At 45.7% G+C, this 26,505-nt stretch overlaps 1 protein-coding gene across 2 annotated transcripts in view; it reads right to left on the bottom strand.

The window, feature by feature from the left end:
• LOC144130166 (uncharacterized) overlaps positions 1-26,505 on the bottom strand; it is a 123,198-nt gene that overhangs the window by 57,485 nt on the left and 39,208 nt on the right. Inside the window, exons 3-5 of one of the 2 annotated variants that reach the window (XM_077664170.1) lie at positions 18,758-19,051; positions 7,602-7,649; positions 6,789-7,178 (exon numbers count right to left, since the gene is read on the bottom strand). In XM_077664170.1, coding sequence (XP_077520296.1) covers positions 6,789-7,178; positions 7,602-7,649; positions 18,758-19,051 — 732 coding nt within the window. The remainder of the gene's footprint in view (positions 1-6,788; positions 7,179-7,601; positions 7,650-18,757; positions 19,052-26,505) is intronic. The other variant, XM_077664172.1, reaches the window with a different exon arrangement.

Below are 26,505 nucleotides of genomic sequence, written 5' to 3'. Positions count from 1 at the left end.
TTTAAACACAAACTGTATTGTGCTGTGTTGGAGTTTATGGCACAGAGCTTCTAAGGCCATCATGCGTCAAGCTCTAGCTATTTAAGAAAGTTTCGGGACAATTTTATAGAAATGTGAATAACCGTCGGTGATGTAAAGCACCTAAAAAGTTAGAACACCTAATGATAGAAGATATACAAGTGACGTCCTGTATGCACCAGTGAAAAGACGTAACCCTAACTGTGTATTGGATCCAATCGTCTAAGATACGATGGCGCCACTCCCTCCTATAAACTATAAATTCATAATATAAAGTAGAGCGTACTACTCAGCAATAAATTTCTAAATGACGTGTGCAATCAGAGCCTGAGTCTTTTTTTCAGAGTACTTCTAGTATGTTAAGAAATCAAGAAGCTTTCTTTCTGAGGGCGTTAATGAGCGGACGTAATGCGATTTGCTGTGAAATGTTATTCACAAAAATTTGTGCTCAAATTTACTGGTAGTGAGACTTCATTCAGATAAAGAGTGAAATCAGTGTGCAGCCCTCTTCCAGGCGAGAACAGAACTGCTACTGACTTTGGTGTGTAAGACTCGAAACCATTTTTATCTGCCCATGTCGTTAGCTTGTTTACTGTCACTTGTATTTGTCTCTCGCATGTTGTTATGTTTGAGGTTGTGCAGGCTATTTGAAGATCATCGACATAGACTGAATACGTGAACGGCGGGATCATCTTAGTTATTTGGCTGATGTGGCTTAACGTCACAAAGCGACTCAGGCTATGAGAGACGCCTTAGTGAAGGGCTCTGTAAATTTCGACCACCTGGGGTTCTTTAAAGCGCAGTGACGTCACGCAGTACACGGGTCTCTAGATTTCTGCCTCCTTCAAATTTCAACCTCCGTGGCCGGCATTCTTAGCTATCTAATTCATTTTTATAATAAAGAGGGTCGTGCCTAATATACACCCCTGACGTACTCCATTCTCTTGAATTTCTTCGAGAGGGATGAGCCTAGACGTTCGTGAGAATAACAATAAGAAAGGAATCACTGAGGAAGTTCAACATTCTACCACGGATACCTAAGTGCCCTAGGTCGCGGAGGATCCCATACCTCCAGGTTGTATCGTACGCTTTCTCGATATCAAATAAAACTTCAATACAGTGCTGTTTGTCTATAAAAGATTATCGGCTGGTACTGTCAAGGCGAACTAAATGGTCTGCTTTTTAGCACGCCTTTTAAAACCGCATTGATGGATATCCAGAAGGTCGCAAGATTCAAGGAACTGTTAGTCTTATATTCAGGACACTTTGAAAGGATTTCGCGAGACAGATTGTAAGGACTATTGGCCTTTAGCTACTAGCGGAAGTTGGTGGTTTTCCAGGTTTCAGGAAAGAACTATACGGGCTGTTTTCCACGCCTTAGGCATTTTCCCTTCTATGAATATTTTGTTAACTGAACTCAGGAGTGCCTCTATGGCCGGCTGAGAAAGATGGACAAGCATTTCGCAGTGTATCTGATCGGGTCCTGGAGCAGTTTTTTTGCCGGCAGAGAGTACTGTATTGATATCTTGAAGAGTAATTAAACTGCTGTATTCTTGTTTTGCATTTCCAATTGTTGGATTTCTTTGTTTTTCGGCTACATTTTCGTATTTCAGTAATGACTGCTTATAGTGAGACGAACTTCAAACAGCCGCGAAGTTTTCCCCCAAAATGTGTGCCTGTTCTCTTATGCTTGTTTGCGTGCCAGGTGTAGTCAGAAGAGAAATTGTGAACGGTGAGATGCTTCAATTTAATTTGCGAACCTGCGCCTATATTCTTTAGACGTGATTTGCCTGTGTATAGATGAAACAAAACTCATTCATGACGCTTTCCCATCACTGCAACGGATGTACAGAGCTTTAGGTCTTGCCTTTTTTAAATTTACGAGGTTCTCCTGTGTCGAGTGCCTGCGAAATTTACCCCAAGCTCTATTTTGTTGTTTTTTTGCTACCCTGCAATCTTTAGTACACCACAATTTGTGCTTTTGTCGCGCCACAACTGAAGCCTGTGGAATAGCTAATTGTGCAGCAGTTATGATAAAATTTGTGAACTTTCATTCGTCTCATCGATGCCGAGAGTTTCTAAAACTATTTTTTCTGAAGTGGCTTTTGTTCTAAAAAGTTCCCAGTCCGCCAAATGCAGTTTCCAAAGCCGATGAATTTGTTGGGGTGATGTCTTGTGGAGTCGTCAAACTGAATAATATAAGAAGGTGATCGCTACCATATGGGTTGGTATTTAAAATCTTTAGAAACATGAGGTGAACTAACAGATAAATCTAAACAGCTCATTTGCCCAGAGTTTTAGGAGTAGTATGTGACTTTTTCTATAATTAAAAGACATGCATTATCTGTAAAGATAAAATTTTGATTGTTTGGCCTCAAGATTCCCCAAAAGAAGATTGAGTGTTAGAATCTCCAAAAACTATATATGGCTACGGAAGGTCATGAATAATTTCTTGCATGAGTTCTTGTAGATCATGGACTGTTGATGTAACATGTGGACTAATGTATACAGAACAAATAGTACTTGTTTTATATCTGACGATCGTGACCGCAACAGCTTCAAGTGATTGTTTTGAGTTTGATTTCGCGAGCAGGGACGCCGCATTGGGCGACAATTGCTACACCTCCAGTTTATTTGCCTGCTCGTGATTCCGTCTGAAAGTTATATAATGTCGCAGGATTTTTACATGTTCTGGACTGAGATTGGTTTCCTGAAGACATAAACCTATCGGTAACATTGACCCTAAAATATGTGTTATGTCATTGTAATTCCGCATAAGTCCTCTACAGTTCCACTGAATTATAACAGCCATGTTAATGTTTTTGAGAAGGAACTAAAGAGGATTTACTTATGTGGTGGGCCTGTTATAAGGGCTGTCTTTTTTCCGCTCAAGAGAGCTGTTCCGCCGCTGCAAAGTAGGCGGACTGGGAGTTACATCCATCAGCTCACCAGACCGCGAGAAACCGCGGTTGTGTCAGTTTCAGGCCTCTCCCGACAAGGGAATTTTTGCGGGATGCCGACCCATGGACCGGCGCTCCCTGCTTTTGCAATGGCAGGGCAGCTTTTGCGGTCCCTGCCTGGTGCGTGGATGGCCCTGCTATGGGCTCAGTGAAAGTGCCTTCGGCAGGTGTTGGTGTGCTGTGTCGTGCTCCGCCCCTGTGCACCACATCAGCGAAGTAGGGCTTTCCTGCGAAGGGGAGTATGTTACTAAGCGCAAAGCGCCTTCTCGCTTCTTTAAATGAAATGTCTTCGTCTTTATGGTGATTATCTCTTTTTCTTTCTTCCAGGACGGCACGCCCTGGAGTATGCAGCATGGTCTCATTCACACTCTGCGCAGCGCGGGGCTGCGTCACATTCATTAGAATAGTGAACTTTGGAAGCACATTTTCCGCGAATTTTGCGACCGCGGCCACTTTGTGAGCCGAGCCGCACCTTTGATCATTGCGTCGGGCAATGTGCTGGTGTTTAATGTGAGGATCAAGCGTTTCGTGTCTATTTCCTTATTGCCCTTCCGTATATCGATTCGGAGGACACCTATGACTTCTTGGTCGCAGAGCCCTTCGAGCATTTTGTTTTCGGTTATGTGGACAAAATTAGCTCCAGATATTACGCCTCGGATAGTGTTAAGTGATCGATAGAAAGTTACGGACCCAGGTATTTTCTCTGAGGACACATCCGATATCCCGACATATAGATGTGTGCCCGATATCGGACACACATCTGGGAATGTGTCCGAGGCTGCCTTCTCGGCAACTTTTAAACTGGAAAGCCGGAGGGCGCTGGCACATTGCACACCCTTCTCGGCTTGTACAAGAAAGAGTAAGCTTGCCTGCACTCTTTCCAGATGCCATAAAATTTTGTAAAAGTCCGAGTCCTCTCCACATTCCTTCTGGAATTACCGTCATCACGTTCTTAAACGAATTGTAAAGTATTCAAACTCATATTTATGTATTCTCAGTAGGTGATTTCAGTTTCGCGGATATTTGTTTCAGAATGATATTCGATACATTAAACAGCATTCTTCGATACGTAGATTAGCATTTGGACCAAGCAGAGTTCCAGTGTTTCCCAACAATTTTCAAATGCATTCGGGAGCATTCAAATGCATTCGCTTACTGTACAGTCTTGTATTTGTCCATCGGCTGAATTTGAACTGTACAGCGACGTGGCGACTTCGGCGGTCAATGACCTGTCGGCATATTCCGAAGCAGAAGAATCAGTCTGTCGCACAACTCCGACAACAATACCATCCAGACCAACGACCATACATGTATACAATTCTATGGTTAATACTGGGGAAATACAGGCGTCTGCAACTAACCACTAAAGGTCGCGTGAATTTAGGAATTAACAAGTGCGCGCTAGCTCGACCCACTGGTAATGATTCGAGTTATTATATATGGCTTAGCCAAACTGCTAATCAACAAAATATATTCTTTCTTTGAGAAGTGCAGTGCTCACGCTGGTGTCATTGTCCGATTTTCGAGCATAATAACCTTCCTATCTTGTCATGGAACTTTATAATTTTGAAATCGTTTTTGGGCGCTCTGCTCGCGTGACTATCTCGAAACTACACCAAAGGCACTTCCTTCTAAAAAAATCAAATACGTTTTCTCTCTAAATGCATTATTTAAAAACAGCACTTTTCTTGCTTCACTCCAGAAAATCACTGACAGACTGCGCAGCAGGCGTCTGCGTAATGGAGCGCCTGAATCAATCGTAATCGCGTAGTTCGACGGCATTCGTGGAACCGTCTTTGTGCGTAGCATTAGTAACGTCCCGAGGAGAAGCAGTGGAGTCGTCACTTAGAATTATACGTCGCGCAGATCGTCGTGTCAGATCGGCTCCACAAGCACACGCGGACAGGTGATAACAGATTCGTACGCTTCGTATGTCGTGCCCTCTGGTTTGGCATTTTCCTTTCTCGATTTGCTTTTTCCTTCCTTTCCTGCACATTGCTTTTTACAACTTCTTTTTGTGCATTTTAGTGTACCTTTGGGTAATTTTCATTGCGCCTTATAGGTCTTGCTTACGTCTTTTCTTATTTACGTGCAATTTTGTTTTCGCTTTCAGATATCACCTTTAATGAAGTAAAGCACCGGTACTAGTAGCGAATCGCAAATGAACGCGTTTTGTTACGTTTTGCATGTCGCGCGAAACTTCTTTACTAAAAAAAATTAAAGGATAATTTTATGTGCCAGTGAATGAATCCACTAATAACTGCTGGTAGTTAGATGCATGTTAACTTAGCTTTTTTGCTACATGCACCGTACATGAACCTATTAAGGAGCGCGCATTCTTCTTGCATTTTATTCGATTATGTGTTTTTATTATTTATGGCAAAATTTCCAGCCATCTTGAACTAACAGAGGTCACATCACACGACCTCACAATGCGCGAGTGTCTGAAGCCGTTTGGCGAAATGTGTCTCGAAGCTGCACTTTCTCGCTTGAAACTTACAAGCGCCGAAAACATCTTTTTAATTGGCTTTGCAACAATACTTGACGCTTTCGCGTTTTCCATTGCCTTGTCTCTTATTAGCCTTGCCTTCTAAACTGGCCGTTATACAGTAACCAGACATACAATAAATAACTGAAACATCTTCTGGCGAGTTACATAAAATGATATTAAAATAGCTACTGTACAATCAGATGTGCTGATCCCATCGTATAATAGGTTGTATAACCTTTTAATTTTCTATACCCTGTGAACGTCGCACAAGCGGTTGCATAACGGCCTGTAGAAAACCGTTTGCAGCTTGTATAACTGCTACGAATTGTCACAGCGCAGTCCCAGCGTTTGCTGGACCGCCGTGGAGGAAACCATTTTTCAGTAGTGAGTCACGAAAAGCTCAGGTAGTGAATTTTACTTTGAACAAAAACTCGGCTGGGATGGCCTAGTGCTCTTTCAAGTTACGCCCCAGATTTTTAAGCTCGAAATTTTACCGATACAAAAATCATCTTCCGTTTCCTATTCATTTTCTCCTACTAGCACACAGGCGTTGCAAATGCTGTCCCCTTTTCCGTGTCCGGGAACCTTCTACATAGCCCTTCAAGAGGTGCTTAGCGGATTTCCTGAAAACTTCTAGCGCGAACATCAGGTTAAGCAAAAACAAATTTACCTGAACTCTACTAACCCTTGATGTTCTCAAAAATTTGAGAAGACACTTAAGCTCCACTTTAATGGTATTACGCTTTACCTTAGTGGATTAGGCTTTCATTCGCGCATTTTGACACCTTTGAAACCTCCTTTTTATATTTTTTAATTTGTTCATTTTTTATTTAACCAATTAATCAAGAAACCTCTCCTGGCCTACGTCATCAGAGCATGTGCTTCTGGTCCGATGGGCATAACATGCGTCGTACCGAGAACGCTCTCATCGTGAGAAGAAAGGCTTCCAGACGTGTCGAATTCCGTAACAGAGGCGGCGGGGGAGCGCTGGACACACTAAAACCGGTTACGAATCGAAAGAAGAAGATTTTGCCGTTCAGGCCGCATTTTTTGACGTGACACTGTTTACACCAAGGTATGGTCTGTTAATTACAATGATTTGATTAACTCGTCCGCCTATCACACACCAATCAACCGTAAATCACTAGAACCACAAATTACCTTGATACAATTTTTTTTACGCCGCCCCTGATTATTTCCCACACACTGTGCCGACTACTCCTCCGCCGACGGCTTCTCGACCGAACCAGCTGTGTACGCTATCACGTAATTGTGTGGCAAAATGACGCTTGCAGTCTGAGGCAGGCATTTCCACTTACTGGTAGTCCAATCCGCCGCCACCGTCTCATCGTCCACTCGATCTCCACCAGGTTGACATCCTCGATGGTGTCGTTCTGGGCTAGGAGCTTGGAGAAAAACCTCGCATCTATGGCATCTACATCGAAGCCTTCGACGCTAAGTGTTGTCACCCTTCTATTTGTCATTAGCGCGTCGAACACCAAGTGTGCCTTGCGGCGATGAGACCGATTGTGACACATCACGATTAGTTCGGTGGGGGCCCATGGATTGGCCAGCATCCGTTTGAAGCTTGCGCCGTGTTTGTGAACGGAAAAAGAGGCATCCAAAACGAGCCTATTGAGACTAGTGTTGCTGGTCAGGGCACGCGTAACAACACCAGGGAAATCGGCAGCGTGCAATGGAACAGATTTCTGTAAAAGGAAGGACGGTTAGCGGCACCGATTCGTGGCAGTTTTGGTTACTGCGCGTAAAAAGCACCAATGTTCGAGAGGAAAGGGGCATTTGCCCCTTAACATACTTAAAAGACGCTCTGTCGAGTTAAAATAATTGTTAGTATGACATTTTCCTTTTGACCTTTTGTGAAACAGTACTTCGAGATATAAAGAAACATAACAGTTGCTCCAAATGTTACGCCTCCAAAGACGCGCCACACTATACTGGCAGATGAATAACAATCAACCCGAATACTACAGTAAAATAGCGCAAGCATATTCGGATTTAATTTACAGTCTGTCGGACGCTGAAGTAGCAACAACCGAGCAGGCGCGGCTGAACGCACTGATTCATCAAAGAGCGACGGTTGAAATATGTGTCGAAGCTTAGTGCCTACTCACTTGGCTGCGTCGACGACCGCGCGCCGCGTTCTTCGGGATGTCAGTGTCCTGCACAGAGATATCCAGGAATGTAGTGTCAAAATTTTACTTCAGGCTAGTTATTCATGCGTTCTCATTAGAGGGGTCCGAGCAAGCGGTAATGGCGAACGCCCTTTCTCAATAACAAGTGGCAGGTGACAATCTTCCCAGCGAGCAACGATTTTAGTACGCTATCTATACGAACTTTGTGCACTGCCTCAGGTAAAACAAACCGCAGGATGCCAACTCAGGCATAACTTCCTTTCATGTGTTGACCTTGGATGTAGCGAACTGACTGCGTTGACATCGGATATAAAAATTATGAAATACACTTACGTCTTTAGCGCCGCACATTACGAATGGAGGGGGGGGAGGGTTCAGTGGGTGTCACATGATGGCGCTACGACTGCACGCCAAGCATGGAGGGAATTTTCCGGAAATTAAGAAAACTTGGTACTAGCTTCATTGTGTAGGACTCTAGTGAATGTTTCGAAGATTCGTTTTTAAGAACTCGTCATTCCCTACATGCACATTTATTAAACTTCAAAAGTCGAAGTTTTGTTCTTTATTACATGGTTTCTAGTGCGTCGTTGCTTAGGTGTGCTGTATTAGGATGTAATAGTGATATGCCCTGAGTCGCGTCTTCTCTCGTTCTTGAATGTTTAGGAGTGTCATCCTATTCTCCATTCCGTTGATTTGCGATTGTTTTATTCATGATTTGTGCATAGTTCATGTACATACAAGATTGCTTCACTGTAATAAATACCATGTTAAAAATGGTGTCGTAGCGGAGTGGCAGCGTTTCCGACTCGCACGCCGGCGGTCCGGGTTCGCTCCACTCATAGACTCCACTTTTCTATCATTTTATTCTATAATCAGTACCACTTGCGATGATCACATTTTGTTGACAGAGTTTGCGCACAGAAGACACTGAACTGAGCCATCTAATGCTTTCGCATTAACAAGCTGAAGTGTACCCCCTCGTCCATAAGTAACTTTAGAGTGCCACCCAAGTATATAAAGAACGTTTTGCTGCTAACGCATAGATATGATATGTCAAGGATCACCTGAAAATTTTTTCCAAAGCTCAGCCATCGCGCGGACGCTGCATATAGAACATCCCATTCTTCCCAGCCTTTTTCTAAAGGAATCTAAACAACATTCTGCGCAACATGTCCCCTCCCGCACTAAACGCCCATCGAGAATAGCTGGCTAAATAACCCCAAAAATTAATTCCAGACATAACACGCACAGTTCCTGTTCAAGGCATTTTGATATACTGTAGGGTGGTCACGACTGACTACGAGGTCGTGTCACAAGGCGTATACTTGCGGCGCACACTGGCATCTGCAAGCGTTACGTGACGGCTCTCCTGGCCCTCACAGATGACGCCACCTACCTGCGTATTTCACGTAGTGTAGCGTTTTCTTGGTGTTCAACTTTTGTCTACTGCTAAACAATGCTGGTCTACTTTATTCTCCTTGTGTAACGCACACACATAGTAGAGGCCTCGAATACTCCCGTGTAGTGTAAAGCTTCTCACGAAGTTTAATTTCGGCACCAAAGCGGCCGCTAGCGGCACCACCGCCTATTGAAGGATCTGCTTCTGGTACTGATTTGAAGCGGCGGCCAGGACCGCTAAACATTAAATTGTATTAGCTGGCTACGCGGTTACTGAATGAATGAAGGAAGCAGCTCCCTTACCTGTACTGCATACGCCCTACTGCTGAGCTGCAACTAGCGCTGACTTACGAAACATTTTATTCTGTTGGTAAGCGCACAGCATTGTTAGTGATCTACAATGAAAATCAGTGCGCCGTAACGAAAAGGTGTGTCCACAGAATGCATTTTCGCCAATGCTGCAAATCTTTTCGCTTGCCAAGACACGGTGAGGGTTTCGTTAAAATTTATTGTCTACTGCTAGACGCCGAAAATTAGCTTCGTGACAGCCACCACAATATTCAATAATGTATTTAATGCTTTTTGACACAAGCAACTTAGCAGTAAATTTCGCATTCTAGAGGTACACCTTAAGAATGCTGGGATGCATGGGACAGAGTTGAGTGAAATGAGGTAGACAAAAAATTGGCTATATTGGCCGGCTGTCGATCATTTCAAAAAGCAGGAAGTTTTTTTTATATATAGACGGAAATGTAAGCAGAGCCTGAGTCATGACAGGTGAGCCGGCTATTATTTTCTATTGGAAGAAAGAAAGGAATTAACTAGTATTGAACTCAAGTATCTGCGGCTGACGGCTCTTCGCAGAACACAAATATAGGGCTTACTGTCAAAATGGCTCCTCAGAATTATGTCGCGAAGCTCTAAAGGTGCACTTGGACAACTGCATACGTCTGCACATATTGGGCACAGAAGGCTGGTCTAAAGTGTGCAGTGCGTTGACCAGTAGGACAGAATTATGGATAAGCTGCAAGCTGCATTTTAGTCTCATCCCTATGTGAACCCGTTAGCTAGAATAGCCCTTTCCTGCCCAGTGCAGTATCAAGGAGTGCTCCAGAAACAGTGCCTGCGGACGATTTTTGGCTGCTTATTTTTCGTCGTATACAACACCTTTATCTTCCCAGTACTCACCTACAGGGCAAAAACGTGGAGGCTAACGAAAAGGCTTAAGCTCAAGTTAAGGACAACGCAGCGAGCTATGAGTTGTGTTGTGTGTTGTGTTTTATGGCACATCAGTAGAGTTAGTTCTTGGGCTAGTTGGTATTGTAGATTGAAGTTCATAGTTCTTCAGCGCAACGGCACGTTTTTAGCCAAGGAAAAGAAGACAGAAGACAGAAAAGAAGGACGAACAAGGACGAACACAGCGCTGTGTTCGTCCTTGTTCGTCCTTCTTCTTTTCTGTCTTCTGTCTTCTTTTCCTTGGCTAAAAACGTGCCGTTGCGCTGAAGAACTATGAACTTCAATTTATGGCACATAGGCAACTGAGGCCATCATGCGCCAAGAACAAGGTATAGGAAAAGTCTTTTGTTGATTATTATAGAAATGCAAGAATAATCTTTGCTCTAGCGGCCCTCAAACATTAATATTACTCAGTGAACACATACACAATTTTTATAAATGGCTACAAGTAAAAGCTTTAAAGAGGGCCGGGTAACCTCAGTAGCCTTCCTTAGCTGCGGAAGGACATCGAGACTCCACACCAGTCAAAATAAAAGCCTCAGCTTTCTTCTCAGGCCTGAGAAATCGGCTGAGGTGTACTAAACTTCAAACAGACCAGTGGGTAAAAATTTAGAGTCGCTTGAGAAATGCCGTTTCGTTAAGAAAGCTAAAAACACATGATATATTAACAATTGCATCATCTCCTAAAAGCAGTGCGGGATGGAAAGGAATGCATTTATTATAAAATTCAGTAAAACACGTTTTTCTAATTTCTTCCAGTTCAACACAAGAGAATAAAATATGGTTAACCGTGAGTTCATCTCCATATTGTTGATAAACAGGTTTGCCTTGTTTTGTTAGTAGGAAGTTGTGCGTATAGTGCGTGTGGCCTATTCGGAGACGGCATAAGATCACTTCTTGAAACGTTCTTGGTGCACAAACGAATTAAATCCACCTAAAACTGGTTTTACCAAGTGTACTTTATTTTTGACCTCATTGTTCCAAGCCGACTGCCATTTTTTTTCTTAGTTTCCTTGCTACTGATTTCATACAATCATTAAACAGCATATTTACTTTCATTATTTCCTTGCCACGCGGTTTACCAGCACACTCATCTGCTCTCTCATTGCCTTTTATTCCCACATGACTCGCGACCCAGTACAGTTTTATATTTTGTCCTTGAGCTGTGGCAGTTACTATGTTGTGTATGATGTCACCGAGCAGAGGGGAGCTTGCATTTTTAGAATGGAGAGCTCTAAGTACACTTAAGGAGTCTGTGTAGATAACAGCATTTGTGAGGCTTTCACTTAGTATTTTTTCTATGGTCATCCATACTGCGTAGCACTCCGCGGTGAAGATGGAGGAACACTGTGGTAGTCTTACTATTTGCTCCGAATTTCCTCGCACCACTGCGCTTCCTACGCAACTATCTGTTTTTGATCCATCAGTATAAAATTCTGTAAAACTACTGTATTTTTTTTCAAGGGCACGAAATTCTTGTAATATATGTTGCTGTGGAGTTCGCTTTTTACGAAATGTGCAAGAGTGAGGCCACAGATTAGAGGAAAATTGAACCATGGAGGCAGTGGACCACGTCTTCGAGCAACGCCAGGTAATGCATCCATTACGCCGAGGTTTTTGCACACATCTTTAAAACGCAGGAGAAGTGGCCTTATTGCTAATGATTTGTTGTTAAATAGCGTTCTAGAAGCACACTTTGTGACTATATGGTGACAGATATGTTTAGGTAGTGAACGGATTTTTAAAACGTGCGAGCAAGTGAGCATGGTTCTTCTCCGTGTAAGAGACGGCTCGTTGGCTTCCACATAAAGACTGTTTATCGGTGACGTCCTGTATGCACCGGTGGAAAGACGCAAGCCGAAATTGTGTACGGTCTAGCCGTTTAAGGTACGATTGCCTCGCTGATCCATGAAACTATGCATCCATAATCTAATGTAGAACGTACTACAAAACGATGAATCCGTAAAAGGCAAGTCCTATCGGAACCCCAATGTTTTCGTGAAAGTACGTTTAGTATATACAGAGATTTAGAAGCTTTCTTTTTGAGTATGTATATGTGTGGTAGGAAAGAGCTTTTTGTCATAAGTCATTCCTAGAAATTTGTGCTCATCTTTAATTGGTAGTGGGACTTCATTTAAATGCAAGGTGGGATCAGAGTGCAGTCCTCTTCTAAGCGAAAGAAGAACAGCTACCGACGTTTGCGTGGAAAACTTAAAACCGTTTGTGTCTGCCCATGTTGTTAGGTTATTTGCTGTCATCTGTATTAGCCTCTCACACGATGAAATGCTAGAGGATGTGCTAGCAATCTGGAGATCGTCGACGTAGACAGAAAACATGATAGACTTTGGGATTATTTTTGCTAGGGAATTGATTTCTACTATAAAAAGCGTGGTGCTTAAAATGCACCCCTGAGGCACGTCGTTCTCTTGAATGAAAGTTTTAGAAAGAGTGGCACCCAGGCATACTTGAAATGAACGGTTGGTCAAAAACTCACTCAAGCATTTTAGCATTCTGCCACGGACTCCGAGGTCTCCAAGGTCCCGCAGTATGCCAAACCTCCATGTGGTATCCTAGGCGTTTTCTAAGTCGAAAAAGACCGCAAGGCAGTGTTGCTTGTGTATAAATGCTTCTCGGGCTGTGTTCTCTAGGCGGACTAGATGGTCGGTTGTAGAGCACGCCTTTTTAAAGCCACACTGATGGATGTCAAGAAGATCACGAGATTGTAATATAAACATTAATCTAATGTTCAGGACGCTTTCGAAAGATTTGGCAAGTACGCTTGTTAGGGCTAGAGGTCTGTAATTGCCTGGGGAGGTAGGTACTTTTCCCGGCTTCAACAACGGTACAATTATGGCTTTTTTCCAAGCCTCTGGAATCTCTCCTGATAACCATATTTTGTTAAAAAATTTCAGAAGCGAGTCTACAGCATGTTCGGACAAGCGGGCAAGCATTTCGTAATGGACTTCATCTGGCCCTGGTGCAGTTTGTTTACCCGAAGAAAGTACATTGTTAATTTCTTGTAGTGTAAATGGGTTATTATATGCTTCGCGAGCACTGCCCTTTATCAGCAGTCTTTCTTTTTCGGATGAGTCTTTATATTTTAAAAATGATTCTGTATAGTTAGAGGAACTAGATACAGTAAAAAATGTTCGCGTAATATGTCTGCTTGTTCTTTTATATTTGTCTGTACACCAGGGGCGGTCAGAAGAGGAACTGTTAATGGAGAGTGGCGACCGTTCATTTTGTGTACTGCCTCCCACATTTTTTTCTAAGAGACTTGGCTGTTTATCGAGGAAATGAAACGCTGCCAGGATAATTTTTCGGCATTTCGACGTATGTACCGCGCTTTTGCTCTTGCTTTTTTAAAGTTTATAAGTTTCTCCTGTGTGGCGTATAGGCGAAATACACCCCAAGCTTTATTTTGTTTCATTTTTCCTTCTTTTCAATCTCGTGTCCACCACATTTTATTTTTGCGTTGTACTATTCCTGAAGATTGGGGGATAGCCAAGCGTGCGGCAGAAAGAATGCAATTTGTGAACTTTTCATTTATTTCATTTACATTAAGATTTTCTAACGTAATATTTTCTAACGTTGCTGCTGTTCTAAAAAGCTACCAGTCGGCTAAATTGAGCTTCCAACACCGTGGTTTTGTCAGGGTGACTGATGGCGGGGATGACAGGCAGATTTTAACAGGGAGACAGATGATCGCTTCTGTACGGGTTGTCTAAGACATCCCATTTAAAGTCGTTAAAGACTGAAGGAGAGCTGAAAGACAAATCTAAAACACTCATTTTTCCTGGACTAGGGGAGCAATAAGTAGGTTTACCGGTGTTCAATAAACAAATATTGTTGGATAGTATAAAAGCCTCAATAACCTGAAATCTACTATCGGTTTTCTCACTGCTTCAGAAACAAGAGTGTGCATTAAAATCGCCAACTATCAAGTATGGCTCCGGTAACTGTTGTAAAAGGCTCTCTAATTCATGCTGTCTTACTTCGAGATGTCGTTGAAGATATACGCTACAAATTGTAATGGTTTTGTAACCAACCACGGTGGCTGCTACGGCTTCGAACCTAGTTTTGAGTTTGATCCCGCTAGCTGCTACGCCAGGTTGCACAATGATTACTACGCCTCCCGAGAGTCTCCTCGCCCCCTCTCGGTAACGGCGGAAGACAGTATACTTCATTAGCACATTTGTGTGCTGAGGGCCTAAACTGGTTTCCTGCACACATAAAGCAATAGGAGCAATTGTGTTTAAAATGTCTTTTATGTCGTTATAGTTTTTTACGAGACCTCTGCAGTTCCAGTGCATTATGAAAGCCATCTTAATTTCGTGTGCGTGTGTGCAGATAAAATTAGATTACCTTTGATTTGGCCCCTTGACTCGGAGCCTCACATTTTTTTGATCGATCCAAAGACCTCCGCCGTCCGTCCGATGTGGACGGCACGGGGCTGCCCCGGGTCGTGTCCATCGCCTCAGCAGAGGCGCTGGACGACCGTGCAGGATGCACGCTGACTTTTGAGTTAGACTTCGACCTGTGGGAAGAGGTCTTGAGGCCCGCTGACCCGGGGGTCTGCGCAGCCTGCTTTGGGGTTGGCGGAGTAGTATCAGCTACTCCACCAGGGGGCGCGGATGGACCTGCCATAGGCCCACTGCGTGCGGCCTGGACAAGTGCCGAAGCCTGGTGTATTGCGCCGCGCCCACGCACGACATCGGCGAAGGTTGTTTTCGCAGTGAAAGAGAATCTGTTTGTTCCGGCGTATCTGCCTTCTCGCTTCCTTGAAAGAAATGTTTTCAGTGGTTTTCAGAGTAATTATTTCTTTTTCTTTTTTCCAGGACGGACCAGCCCTGAAGTATGCAGCATGGTCTCCCTCACAATTTGTGCACCGCGGGGCAGTAACACATTCATCTGACTGAAGGTCCTTCGAGGAGCATTTCGCGCAAGTTTTGCGGCCGCGACAACTCTGTGAGCCGTGGCCGAACCTCTGGCATTGAAACATCAGCGTGGGTTGGGTATATGTGGCCTTACATTTATTTTCAGGTACACGACTTCAATGCTTTCAGGTAGTGTGCTGGTGTTGAAAGTGAGGATCAGGTGTTTCGTATCTATTTCCTTGTTATCCTTCCGGATCTTTATGCGCTGAACATCTTTGACATCTTGGTCGGCAAGGCCTTCAAGCATTTCTTTTTCAGAGAGGTGAACAAAATCAATTTCTGATATGACGCCTCGGACTGTGTTCAAAGACAGGTGTGATGTGATGGAGACAGGAATCTCACTATCGATACAATGCTTGCAAGTTTCAAGTGCTGGACAGTGTCACGTATTTCGAGCAGTAAGTCGCCACTAGCCATTTTTTATACCTTATACCCAAACCCCAAGGTATCTGTCAGGCACTTTGCTACCAAGAATGGGGAAATCAGTCTTGCTTGTTGTTCTTCAGGTTTGCTGTGAATGACATGAAATTTTGGGAATGACAGTTTTCTTTTTTGAAAAAAATCTTCATCCTTCCGCCCTCTTTTTAGAGAGCGATCAGGTTTGGAATGGAGGGGAGCAATAAAAAATTTTAGTTTTTCAGCCACTGTGCCAGCCACCCACCACGGAGCCCAACAAGGGGACGGGACAGCAAATTCCGCGCAAGTCCTGCCCACGCCAGCTGTACGCCTCAATTATAACCAAATATGACGAAACCCATGGTAGTTCGCCACACTAGGTTAACCCTAGCCGCCAATGAAGAAATGAAAAAACCAAGAAACGACGAGTAGACAGGACAGTAGTCAGAAAGAAGACAGGAAAGTAAAAGATGTAGAGGAGGACAGGAAAAGGCGACTGCCGATTTCCCCCGGTCGGGTCAGGCCGGAGGTGCCGCCTACAGGAACCTGGGGCCAAAGTGGTGTGTTGCCTCCGCCGAGGGGCCTTAAAGGTCCAAACGCTCGGCATCGGCTCAGCCACCACGATCACCTTTTCCCCGGACACTGCGATGCCACGCACGGCGAGGCGCGGGTGCTCGGGTCCGTGGTGATGCACAGTTCACCATCATCCCCTTGCGGGGATGTCCCTGCGGATGCCCGGGAACCCGCGGTGTTGCCACTCACCGTCGCGACGCCTGCAAATTGCAGGCGCCCCCCTGCGGGGGCAGCCAGCTATGGAAAGAAAATAGATAGGTGTAACGTTAAGAGACCAGTAGCGGGTACAGCGGGTGAGGGAACAAATTCGAGTTTCTATGGTAGCTGCTCAGTCGTTATATATTCCAGTATCTTCATATAGCCCTTCTACGCCCTGATTCAGCAATGCCTGCATTACTGACGAGATTTCCACTGAGCCAAATGCTTTCTCGTAATCAATGAAGGCTATATAGAAGTTTGTTATATTTTACGCATTTCTCTGACCTGACTGATAGTCTGAATATGGTTCTCTGTCGAGTATCCATTACGAAAGCCTGCATGATCGTTCGGATTATTGAAATGAAAGTTTGTCCTGACTGTTTTCAATAACCCTAGTAAATACATTACAGGCAGCAGAAGTAAGCTGATACGATTTTTTTTTCCAAGTATTTGATGTCTCCTTTCTTTTGAATACCAATTATGTTAGCGTTGTTCTAAGCTTCTTGTACGGTTGAGGTTAAAAAGCATTGCGTATACATGGTTGGCTTGGTTTTCCTAGCACAATCCCTCCTCTGTCCAACAGATCTGCTGTAACGTGATCCGATCCTCACGCGATGCTTACCCCGTTTGCCTTGGCCCTATGGCTTTCTTTACTTCCTCTTGCGTTAATGGCGGATATGTCTCATCTGTGCCCTTTTTCCTCCCTCATTAACGATCCGATTGCACTGGCTACTCTATTGATTTTTGTGGAACTCTTCGGCTACTTCAACTCTGTTAACTATATTACTAACGGAATCGATCTCTATGTCTCTTAACGCATACATGCGTTTTTTTTTTTCTAAGCATAGTTTCCTCTTCACCGCTTTTAGCCTACCTCCTTTCTTTAGAGCAAGTTCGATTCTGTCCATATCAAGCTTTATGTTGGCTACCGTTGCACTTATTTATTACCTTCGATAGCTCTCCCAGTTCTATTCTGTCTGCAGAGTTATACTTTTTCATGTTTTGGTCTTTCAAAATCAGATCTTTCGTCTCATGGGCTAGCTTGCCGATATCCTGTGGAACCATCCTGCCGCCTACCTATGTGTACTGCGTAATGATAGCTGTGAGATTATTGTTCATTGCTTGAACATTGAGAACGCCTTTCTCAATTTAAGACAAATATTTGTTCGCAACCGATATCCTGAAATCCTCTACTTCCTCTCTTGCCGCTCAGTCATTAAAGGGCTTCAACTTCACTCGTTTCTTCTATTCCCTCTTCAAATCTGTAGTTATTCGCCAACTAATCTCTGTGTCGTCGCTACACCGCACATTTCCGATCACCTGCACATCCTGCACAATGCCAGGATGCACGCATAGTAAGTATGAAGTCTTTTTTCTCCTTAGTCTCAGCATTGGGGCTCTTCAAGGTCCACTTCCTTTTCTCTCCTTCGCAGAAAGAGGTATTCATGATCCGTAAATTAATTCTACCTGCGAACTCTACTAATAGCTCTCCCCTGCTTTTTCTAGAGCCCATTCCCTGGTCGCCAGCCTGCTTCTTGCCTGCCTTCGCATTGAAATCGCCCATAACTACAGTGTACTGTGAATTTACTTTGTTCATTGCCAATTCCACGTCTTCATAGAAGCTTTCAACAATCCGGTCATTATGGCTGGATGTAGGAGCGTAGGCTTGCACCACTTTCAGCTTGTACCTCTTATAAAGCCTAATTATGACAGCTGCCATCTTCTCGTTAATACTACAGAATTCCTCTATGTCGCCAGCTACGTCCTTATTGATGAGGAATGCCAGAACTGGTTTTCGTCTGTCTGCTAATTCACGATAGAACAGTACTTGCCCGCCCCTTTAGTACTGTATACACCTCAGTTGTACTGCTATCGCACTAAGCCCTATGACATCCCATTTATTACCCGAGGAGGCATCCATAGCCTAAATGTAGAGCATCCGTCCCGCGTCCAAGAAAATCGGTGTTCGAATCCTGTTGACGCGCAGTTCTCCACCGGGTTAAAAAAACTCCGCGTGGCGACGGAATTGCACACTCAGGCCTGGGGTGCGGCCTGATCTCGGTGACCAGAACCAACAAAGCTTTCTCTCACCGGAACAGGATTTGGCCACCTTGGTGTAATACCTGGCCACAACCTTCTATGAAAAACCAATCAACCGTCGGCCCTCAGTCCCCAGCGGCCCCTGAGCAACTGACCACGGCGGCGGTCAGACCTGTGACGCAGCGGAGGGCGCTAATAATATCTGACTCCGGACAGGCCGCCACTGGAAACTGAACCTGGCAACATTTTACTCTAGAAGCTTATCCAGTGTGGTTAGCCTAACGGCACTATTCGAGGAATTAGCAGATATTAAATATGATCGAAAGAGTACCTGGCGAAAAATGCGGATGGCCTTACTTTGGTTGCGACGTCCACATCGACAATTTTCAGCACCTTCAGGGTCACAGTGCTCGACAGGCCCTCCGTCAAGGCATCCAGTGATCCTCGCGGTGTCACGACGACGAATTTGTCAAGCACCAGTTCCACAAGCTGCAGCGTCAGCAGGCGCTGTATTGCAGCGAAGACATTCGACGTGGCCTCGGCGCTGAGCTCGCATCCGCAAAGGCGCAGGCAGGTCAGCGATGTGGCTGACTTAAGCACCTCGGACAGAAGTAGCATGAAGCGTCGGTTTTGACGTGAAGAAAGAAGCAACTGCGAATAAAAAAAACACGCGTTTTCGGAAGAACTTGCACACATCGCGTAAAACAAACTGCGAAAAAAGGGCAAGGAAATGATAGACTCCGTGCCCTGAGGACTAAGGTTTAAAGGTTATGGTTTAATTAGTTAATGAAGTTCCACGTCCCAAACCGACTCATGCTGTGAGGGATGCCGTACACTCTAAATATTTTCACGCATAGAGTCCTGCCATCGACCGGTTTTAAGCATGAAACGCGCTTCTCGGCGGCATGAATTTCGTTTTGAGCACCACGTGACTGAAAATACGCGTTGTTTTCGTCCGTACAAGCGTGACGCGCGTTCAAGAAACCCCCACTCGCTTTTTTTTTACGCGTGATGCAAGTTTCCGTGCGTGAAGACCGGAAAACTCACGCTAAGAAAAAAAGGTGAAGGCCGATCTTCCTTCTCCTCATCACGCGCATATATATATATATATATATATATATATATATATATATATATATATATATATATATATATATATATATATATATATATATATATATATCGATACATACCCCAATGGAAGCACGCGACGCGGCCGTTGCTCGCTTCTGATTTGCTGCTGTGGCTTCCTTTCATTTATTGTTTTTTTCATGCAGATGCATTGAAGGTGGCGCTCGCTTCAGTGAGTTTGACACGAAATCGCGGTCTGACCGCCAGAGCCGTTGGAGCCACCAACCATAGCAGTCTCTTTTGTATGTCGTGTCTGCCTGCGTTTCAAGCGGCTGCTGTGTGGCGTGCTCGTTTCTGATGAAGAGTGGCGGAAAAGCAACAATGTTATGAGTATATTGACATCGGTTGACCTGCTTCGTGTGCCGCGCAGTAGGTTCAAGAACACCGAGTACGACTGCCCTCAGTTCACGTGCAACAAAGGCGCCGCTCTCGGCGAACTGTGGGTACTCATCGGCCATTTTTTAATATCTTGGTAAGCAAATGATATTTAATGTCTTCACTTAATACATGTTTTCAAAATATTTTCCGAGCAAAGACGTTTTGAGAGCAAAGTGTAAGAAATCTTCTTATTTACCTCCGAACTTCGCCTTAGGATCAGGTGAAGTGCTTAGCTGCCATTTCACTCGGGTCGTGCAGTTGACCGGGAGGGATGACAAGAAGAAAGGAGAGTTGATCTCGCTACCGTTGCTGTGAGTCGTCTCGTTCGCCATCCGGTTTCGCCTGTCTCGGCGTCTTGCGCTCCTTAGTGTTTGCTCTTTGGCGCCAAAGTTTCGCGACCACGTTGTGGTTCGCGTCGGTGGCCATTTTCGAAATAGCAGTAGTACGACCGGCGCCCCTTGAGCCTGCTGGCAGCTCGCGCGTGGGGGTAGAAAGCGCCTGCCCTCACCGTTCTCCGCGGAGAGCATCGAAAATGAGATAAATATGGCATACGGCCATTCACAGTCGAAGCGAACATTAAAACGCGTTGAAACTTGTCACATTATACAGAACCGGCGCGTTAAGGTCACCATACAAACGTGCCTGTTTGTGCTGCACATCGCGGCTGGAGTTCGCTTGTTTTATGACAGTGGGCGACGCATCGATCTAATTGTATTCTACTGAAACCGCATGTGACTGTGGGCGGCACTAGAGCGTAACCTCATATTTTACGGTACAATTCTGTTACCTTTACGAATTTCAGTCTACTGGGTTAAGTCGCAGTCGTGTGTAATTATTATTTGCATTGCTGGAGGCAGCACAAATAGGTTTGCGGTCTGGTACGTAGAGCCAGTGCTGCTGCAGGTGGTGGTGTTAGCTGTCGCGGCGGCGAAGATGCAGCACAGCAGTGGTCGGACTGTGTTCTCGTAATGACAGCATACGAACAAGCTAAGCTGTTCTTTTAGCAGCTCAAGAGCAGCAGACGTCTTAAAGCCGTGAATTCAGACTTGCACATTTAACTGCAGATCTACAAAAATGCCGTGACAACTAAAAGCCTGTGCTTTGTGTGGTGCCGACTGCTGCGACTAATAGCTTATCTCTGGAATGCCATTTTTGAAATTCGCGATGAAAGCTTTATTGATACAACGAAACGTATTCACAACGAACTGTAAGTTATAGATTTTGTTCTGATTGACGAATATTTTTGAGGCCCTGTGCTGAGCGCATATTCTGCCGATGTAATTACAGTTACTATGAATTTCAAAATAGCGACATTACGGCAATCATTTAAACGATTTGTGACCATCTTTTTGTTTTTCTTGGGTGTGATGAACTCTCCTATACTACGAAAAGGCTGCTCTGTCGGCCGCCGGCAGGAATGCACGCATCATCTCGACAAAAGCAATCAGATGATTGAACATTCATCTAGAACAAGCGTGTGTACTGTACAAGTTTAACTGGGTGTAGTAAGCGTTATGCTACAACTTTACAGCAGAGGACTGGCGCTCGAAAATGAAAGGCGTGACCATCCGGCATTGCGCGCCGATGCCTCACGTACCGAGTGTGCATGCATGATGATCCGCACTGGGAAATTTTTTATCTCGTTAATGAGGCAAACGTGAGTAGATGCGTGTGTACGGTACTTCAGATATTTGAAGCATTTGTGACAGAAGTCTCGAGCATCAAGCGGTAAGACAGTCGGCGACAACACCCAGCACTCGCTTCGATCGGCTTCAGTAAGTGACAACATTGTGGCCGCATATATATGCCCCCACAGATGCATTGAGCAGTGCGCTTGTGAGAGCTTTTATTAAAGGACATGTTTTAATCAATCAAGCATCCCACGCCATATCCGCCTTTCCATTGCGCAGAACGCATGGTGAAGAACGCAATGAAGACCATACGCTCTGGTATCGAGCTCAACTAACACGTCACCAAACACGTTGAGCGTATGCACATAGGTGCCCGCCTGAACGCGTACTTGGGGCTGGAATCAACGACTGCTCAAGAGAAAGGCCTCGAACACAATCGCAATATCAGCCGGGCGCACGAAATTAACAGCTGAAGTATTCTTTGACTCACAACTATAGATAAACCGCGAGAACTACAACAAGAGACACCATAGAAGGTGATACAGACGATATGTTCGGTAGTCTAGTCGAAACAAGCGCCTGCATCGCGACAAACATCGCATGAAGAACCGCAGTCGTTCTATTGCAGATAAAAATGGCCGCGCGCGCTTCCCGCTACCTTATCACATCCCCGTCGCCTGCTAGTTGCCCGAGCGCTTCCAGCACAAAATGGCCCTGCCGAGTCTGGCTGCCCGCGGGCAGCCCGAAAAAGCCCAGCGCGAGAGAAACAAACACGTTATGAGCAGCCACAGCAAGTGCGCGGAGCAGCCCGAGAAAATCGAGCGCCTGGCTTCGCGCTCTGGCAGCCCGCAGGTAACACGCGATCAGCCAGAGGCGGTTAATCGCAGAAGCCAACTATCATTGCGAGATATGGAAACACTCCAGTCATCAATGCGCGCTCATAACGCCACATCTTAAGCATGTAAATAGGTGAATAGCCTTGTGCGTTTTATAGGGAACATGGAAACTGTGTGGGCTCCGAAACGTGAAGTATACCTTCAGCTCAGTACGCGACTGCATTTGTTCGTTACCAACATCGACCGCAGGCTTATAACCACAGCAGGACAAAGGCTCCTCCCACTGATATGATATGAGCACGCATCATCAGCATGACTACAACCACTGCACGGTAAAGGCCTCTCCCATGTCTCTCAATTAACCATATCTTTTGCCAGCTGTATCCACCCATTTCCTGCAAACTTCTTAATCTCATCCACCCACCTAACCTGCCCACCTAACCTTCTACCGCCCCCTGCTACGCTTACTACTCTTTTGGAATCCAATCCGTTACCCTTAAGAACCAGCGGTTATCTTGCCTTCGCATTACATGCCCTGCCCAAGCCGATTTCTTCCTCTTGATATCGACTAGGATGTCATTAACCCGCGTTTGTTCTCTCACCCACTCTGACCACTTCCGGCCTCTTAACGTTACACCTATTAATTATCGCTCCATGGCTCGCTGCGCTGTCCTTAATTAAGCATAACCCTTTTCATTAGCCGTACTCTGCGCTAACAAGGCAAGCTGGACGTTACTTATTCTTCCCTGTAAATCACGCACATAATCGGTTAAGGCTAGCGGAATAAGCCTGCTATTTTAAACTTAATTGACTATGAGCAGTAACAGGCAGTTCTGAGCAATGCCAGAAAGCTTGAAACACTAACCGCATGAGGCGAGAATTCGCGTCGACACACCGCGCGATGGCATCGCGCGATAGGCTGAGGGCCGCCGAAGCACTGTTGCTCATCGCGTTGCCCAGGTTCTGGGTTCGCAGAAAAATTTCGCCCATTTTCCGGAAGTGCCGTGCGAGACTAGCCAATGACGGTAGGCCTTGCGGGTGTGCAACTTCCGATCCGTCTTGCGCGCGAAAGTCTTTTTTTTACGCGGGATTCCAGCGGAGCTGCTGCCGACGCATCCCTCACCATGGCAGCTATGCAAGAATTTAATTAAAGGCTCATTAATGAAGTTGAAGAGGAAAGGGTGCTGTGGGATATGTCTTGCACGCACTATAAATCACAGCAGCGCAGGAATCTTGCCTGGCGCCGCATCGCAGTGTCCATCAGGCGCGCTTTTCTGCAGCACGTGACATTGTGTAATAGACTAAAAATAAAATTGCTGCCTGAATATATTTTTTCAATGTTTTTACTGTGTTTTACCTTGTATGAAGCCTTAAGAGCGTTGTTCCACGCTTTAATTTACGCTAAATGACTGAACGTTGAAAATGCCCTAACCGAGCAACACTGAAAACGCGCCGCACCGACGCCGAGTACCGTCGTCTCGTGCGGTTCGCGCCAGCGGCAGTGATGGGCGACGGCGGCGTCATCGCGCGACGTATGGCGAAGGAATATCGCCTCATGCGGTTTCCTGCTTAAAGCAGCTTAAGATATCTCGTCACAAGGACGCGCCAATCAAACGCAAGCAGCTATATCTATAGAATAAAGCGGGAGCGCATAAGGCGGGAGTCAAAAAAGTGCCACTGGTACCCATTCACTTCCGTTCTAATAAAGTACAGAGGTGGGATAAAATGACAAAAAAATGTCTGGTTCTAAGATTTAACTCTGCGCGCCACCTTCGTGTGATTTCACTGAATGCCAGAAGAGTAATAAATAAAGCGGATTAACTTAAATAAGTCTTAGTCGAGACGAAGTGTCCCTGCGAAGGTGGCTGCACATCACTCCAGTGAAAAATCTCGCCATCTCCGTAAATACCTTCCTTATATCATGAGAATTTACTTCACACCATCAGAGGAAGCTCCCGAAGCTCATGCTCCGTCTGACTGGGTGGCAGTAAGCAAATGTCCATCAGTCATCCTGGCAGCTGGACTGGGCTCCGAGGTTAGGCCTAGGGCCAACGGTGACGCGCTGGCAGAGGTGGCTTCGCCGGCGTCGGTCACGACGGCTTCATCAGCACCTCTTTTGACAACTGAGCCAGGGTCCATCCCAGCTCCTGGTTCCTGTTCCCGGTCCATCAGCGGCAGCGCACATCCCGCCTTCTCCAAATGCACCTCAGCCCGTGAGCGATCTGCCCTCTGGGCAGAACTCGGCAATGGCTGCCCAGCCTCCGCTGCTGGATAGGGCTTCAACCGTGCAGCGTGAGGAGGAGAGCTCCCCAATGAACCCAACTTCAGCACCTCCATCCGTGCTACCGGCTTCCCGCAGTTCTCAAATGTGCCCATCAGGGTAGACTGCACAGGATTCGTCTTCTGCCAACTACAGCTCACAAGGCAAGCGTTCCTGCCCAGCGTATGCCAACCAGGTGGCTGTGCCGACATCGGGATTGAAATCGTATAAAGCGGCCATTAAGGCTCTGGCAGCCAAAAGCCTGACAGACATTCCGAACAGAATTCTTCAGGCGAGCCTGGAGGAGTGTATTGGGACCAAAGGTTTTCGTGTCTTCACGACTAGAAGGAAATCAAATACCATCGCTGTGTGGCTTCCGACTTTCGCTGCTGTCGAGCGTCTGCAAACGCTCAAGTGCATATCTATTACAAGCGAGATCTCGGTGCCGGTCAAGGTGTACCTAGTAGAAGGTTCGGACCTACAACGCTGTGTTGTTTACAACGTCGACGTTGCCGGAGACCAGACGACCCTCCAGCGGGAGTTGTACTGTCCAACCCACCGTGTCATCCCAGCGCGGTATATGGGAAAAGGGCACTCCTGCATCGTCACACTACAAGGCCCACCAACTCTTCAAGAACGACTTTACTACTATGGCTGTATTCTGCGGCCTCGGCCTTACAAACCGAGTGCTGTTTATTGCTACAGCTGTTTCAGACCTGACAACATGCGCTGATCATGCCCTTTTACAACGCAAGACGATGCTCGGCCGCAAGACACACTGTCTTACGGGTGCGGACTTTGCAAGACTAGCGACCACAAGATCACCTCTCCAACTTACCCCAAAAAACAGAAATAAACTGAGACGGTTCAGCGTGGTATCCGTAAGTAAGCGCCTCCGAATGAAAACAGAGCCCCGAAACAGACATCCAACAGGTTTCCGGCTCGCCAGTGGGAAGACGACGGCTGGCTGGAGCTTTCCGAGCCCATTCCACCTGCAGCCCTTGCCCAACAGTTGTACAATGATAAAGTGCGCATGGATCGCAGTCACCTTCAGGCTACACAAAAGCACAGCATACTGGAACCTCTGCGTGAGGACATGGCAGCAGTTGACAACCATATTGCACGTCTTTTAGCCGAGGTCTCTAAGCTACAGCAAAGCCGTGAACTGCTTGCTCGCCGTAGACAACCAGCAGAATCCCACTCCACACCAATCGATGCTGCAGCGCCTTCAATTACGTCCAGCCCTCATGCCTTTTTCGCAGGCTCTACCAGGTCTTCTGCAGCAGTGCAGGATATTTCAACAACATCCCTCCTCCGATTTATCTTAAACCAGTCATCTAATCTGACATCAGTTCTATTACAACGCTTGGAAGCCTAATCGAAAATGGCGAATACACATTTTTGTGGTGTGCTCCAATGCAACTGCAGAGGCTTCTCCACAAAGCTGGGAGAGCTCAAATCTCGACTTCGTATGAAAAAGCTCCAGGTGTGGGCTCTGCTACTGCAGGAGACCAATGTCTTGCCATCCATTCCGGGCTTTAATGAATACATGTCTCCTTCAATGAACGACCGTCGTGTGCACACTGTTGCCCCTCCGGGAAAGGCGGCGGTGTACGGTGATGCGCGTTTTCCTCAAGTTCGCCTCTTTTTAGAAAACTGGCGCACCTCATATCTAAAGGTACTCGCAGTGGCTGTAAAGTTTCCCAAGGCAACTGTTGTGGTTATGTCATACTATGTAAGACCCGCCGGTGAAGCTCCCTCCCGCACTAATCTGTGGTGGTTATTAACTCTACGACGAAAACACCCAGGATGGCCTATTTTAGTCGGTGACTTTAACGCCCCTCATCCGGACTGGGGGTACCCCACTTC

Source organism: Amblyomma americanum, chromosome 4, assembly GCF_052857255.1.
Source record: "Amblyomma americanum isolate KBUSLIRL-KWMA chromosome 4, ASM5285725v1, whole genome shotgun sequence".
Lineage (NCBI taxonomy): Eukaryota > Metazoa > Arthropoda > Arachnida > Ixodida > Ixodidae > Amblyomma > Amblyomma americanum.
The sequence above is the reverse complement of the archived record's forward strand: the minus strand, read 5'-3'. Positions and strand labels throughout refer to the sequence as shown.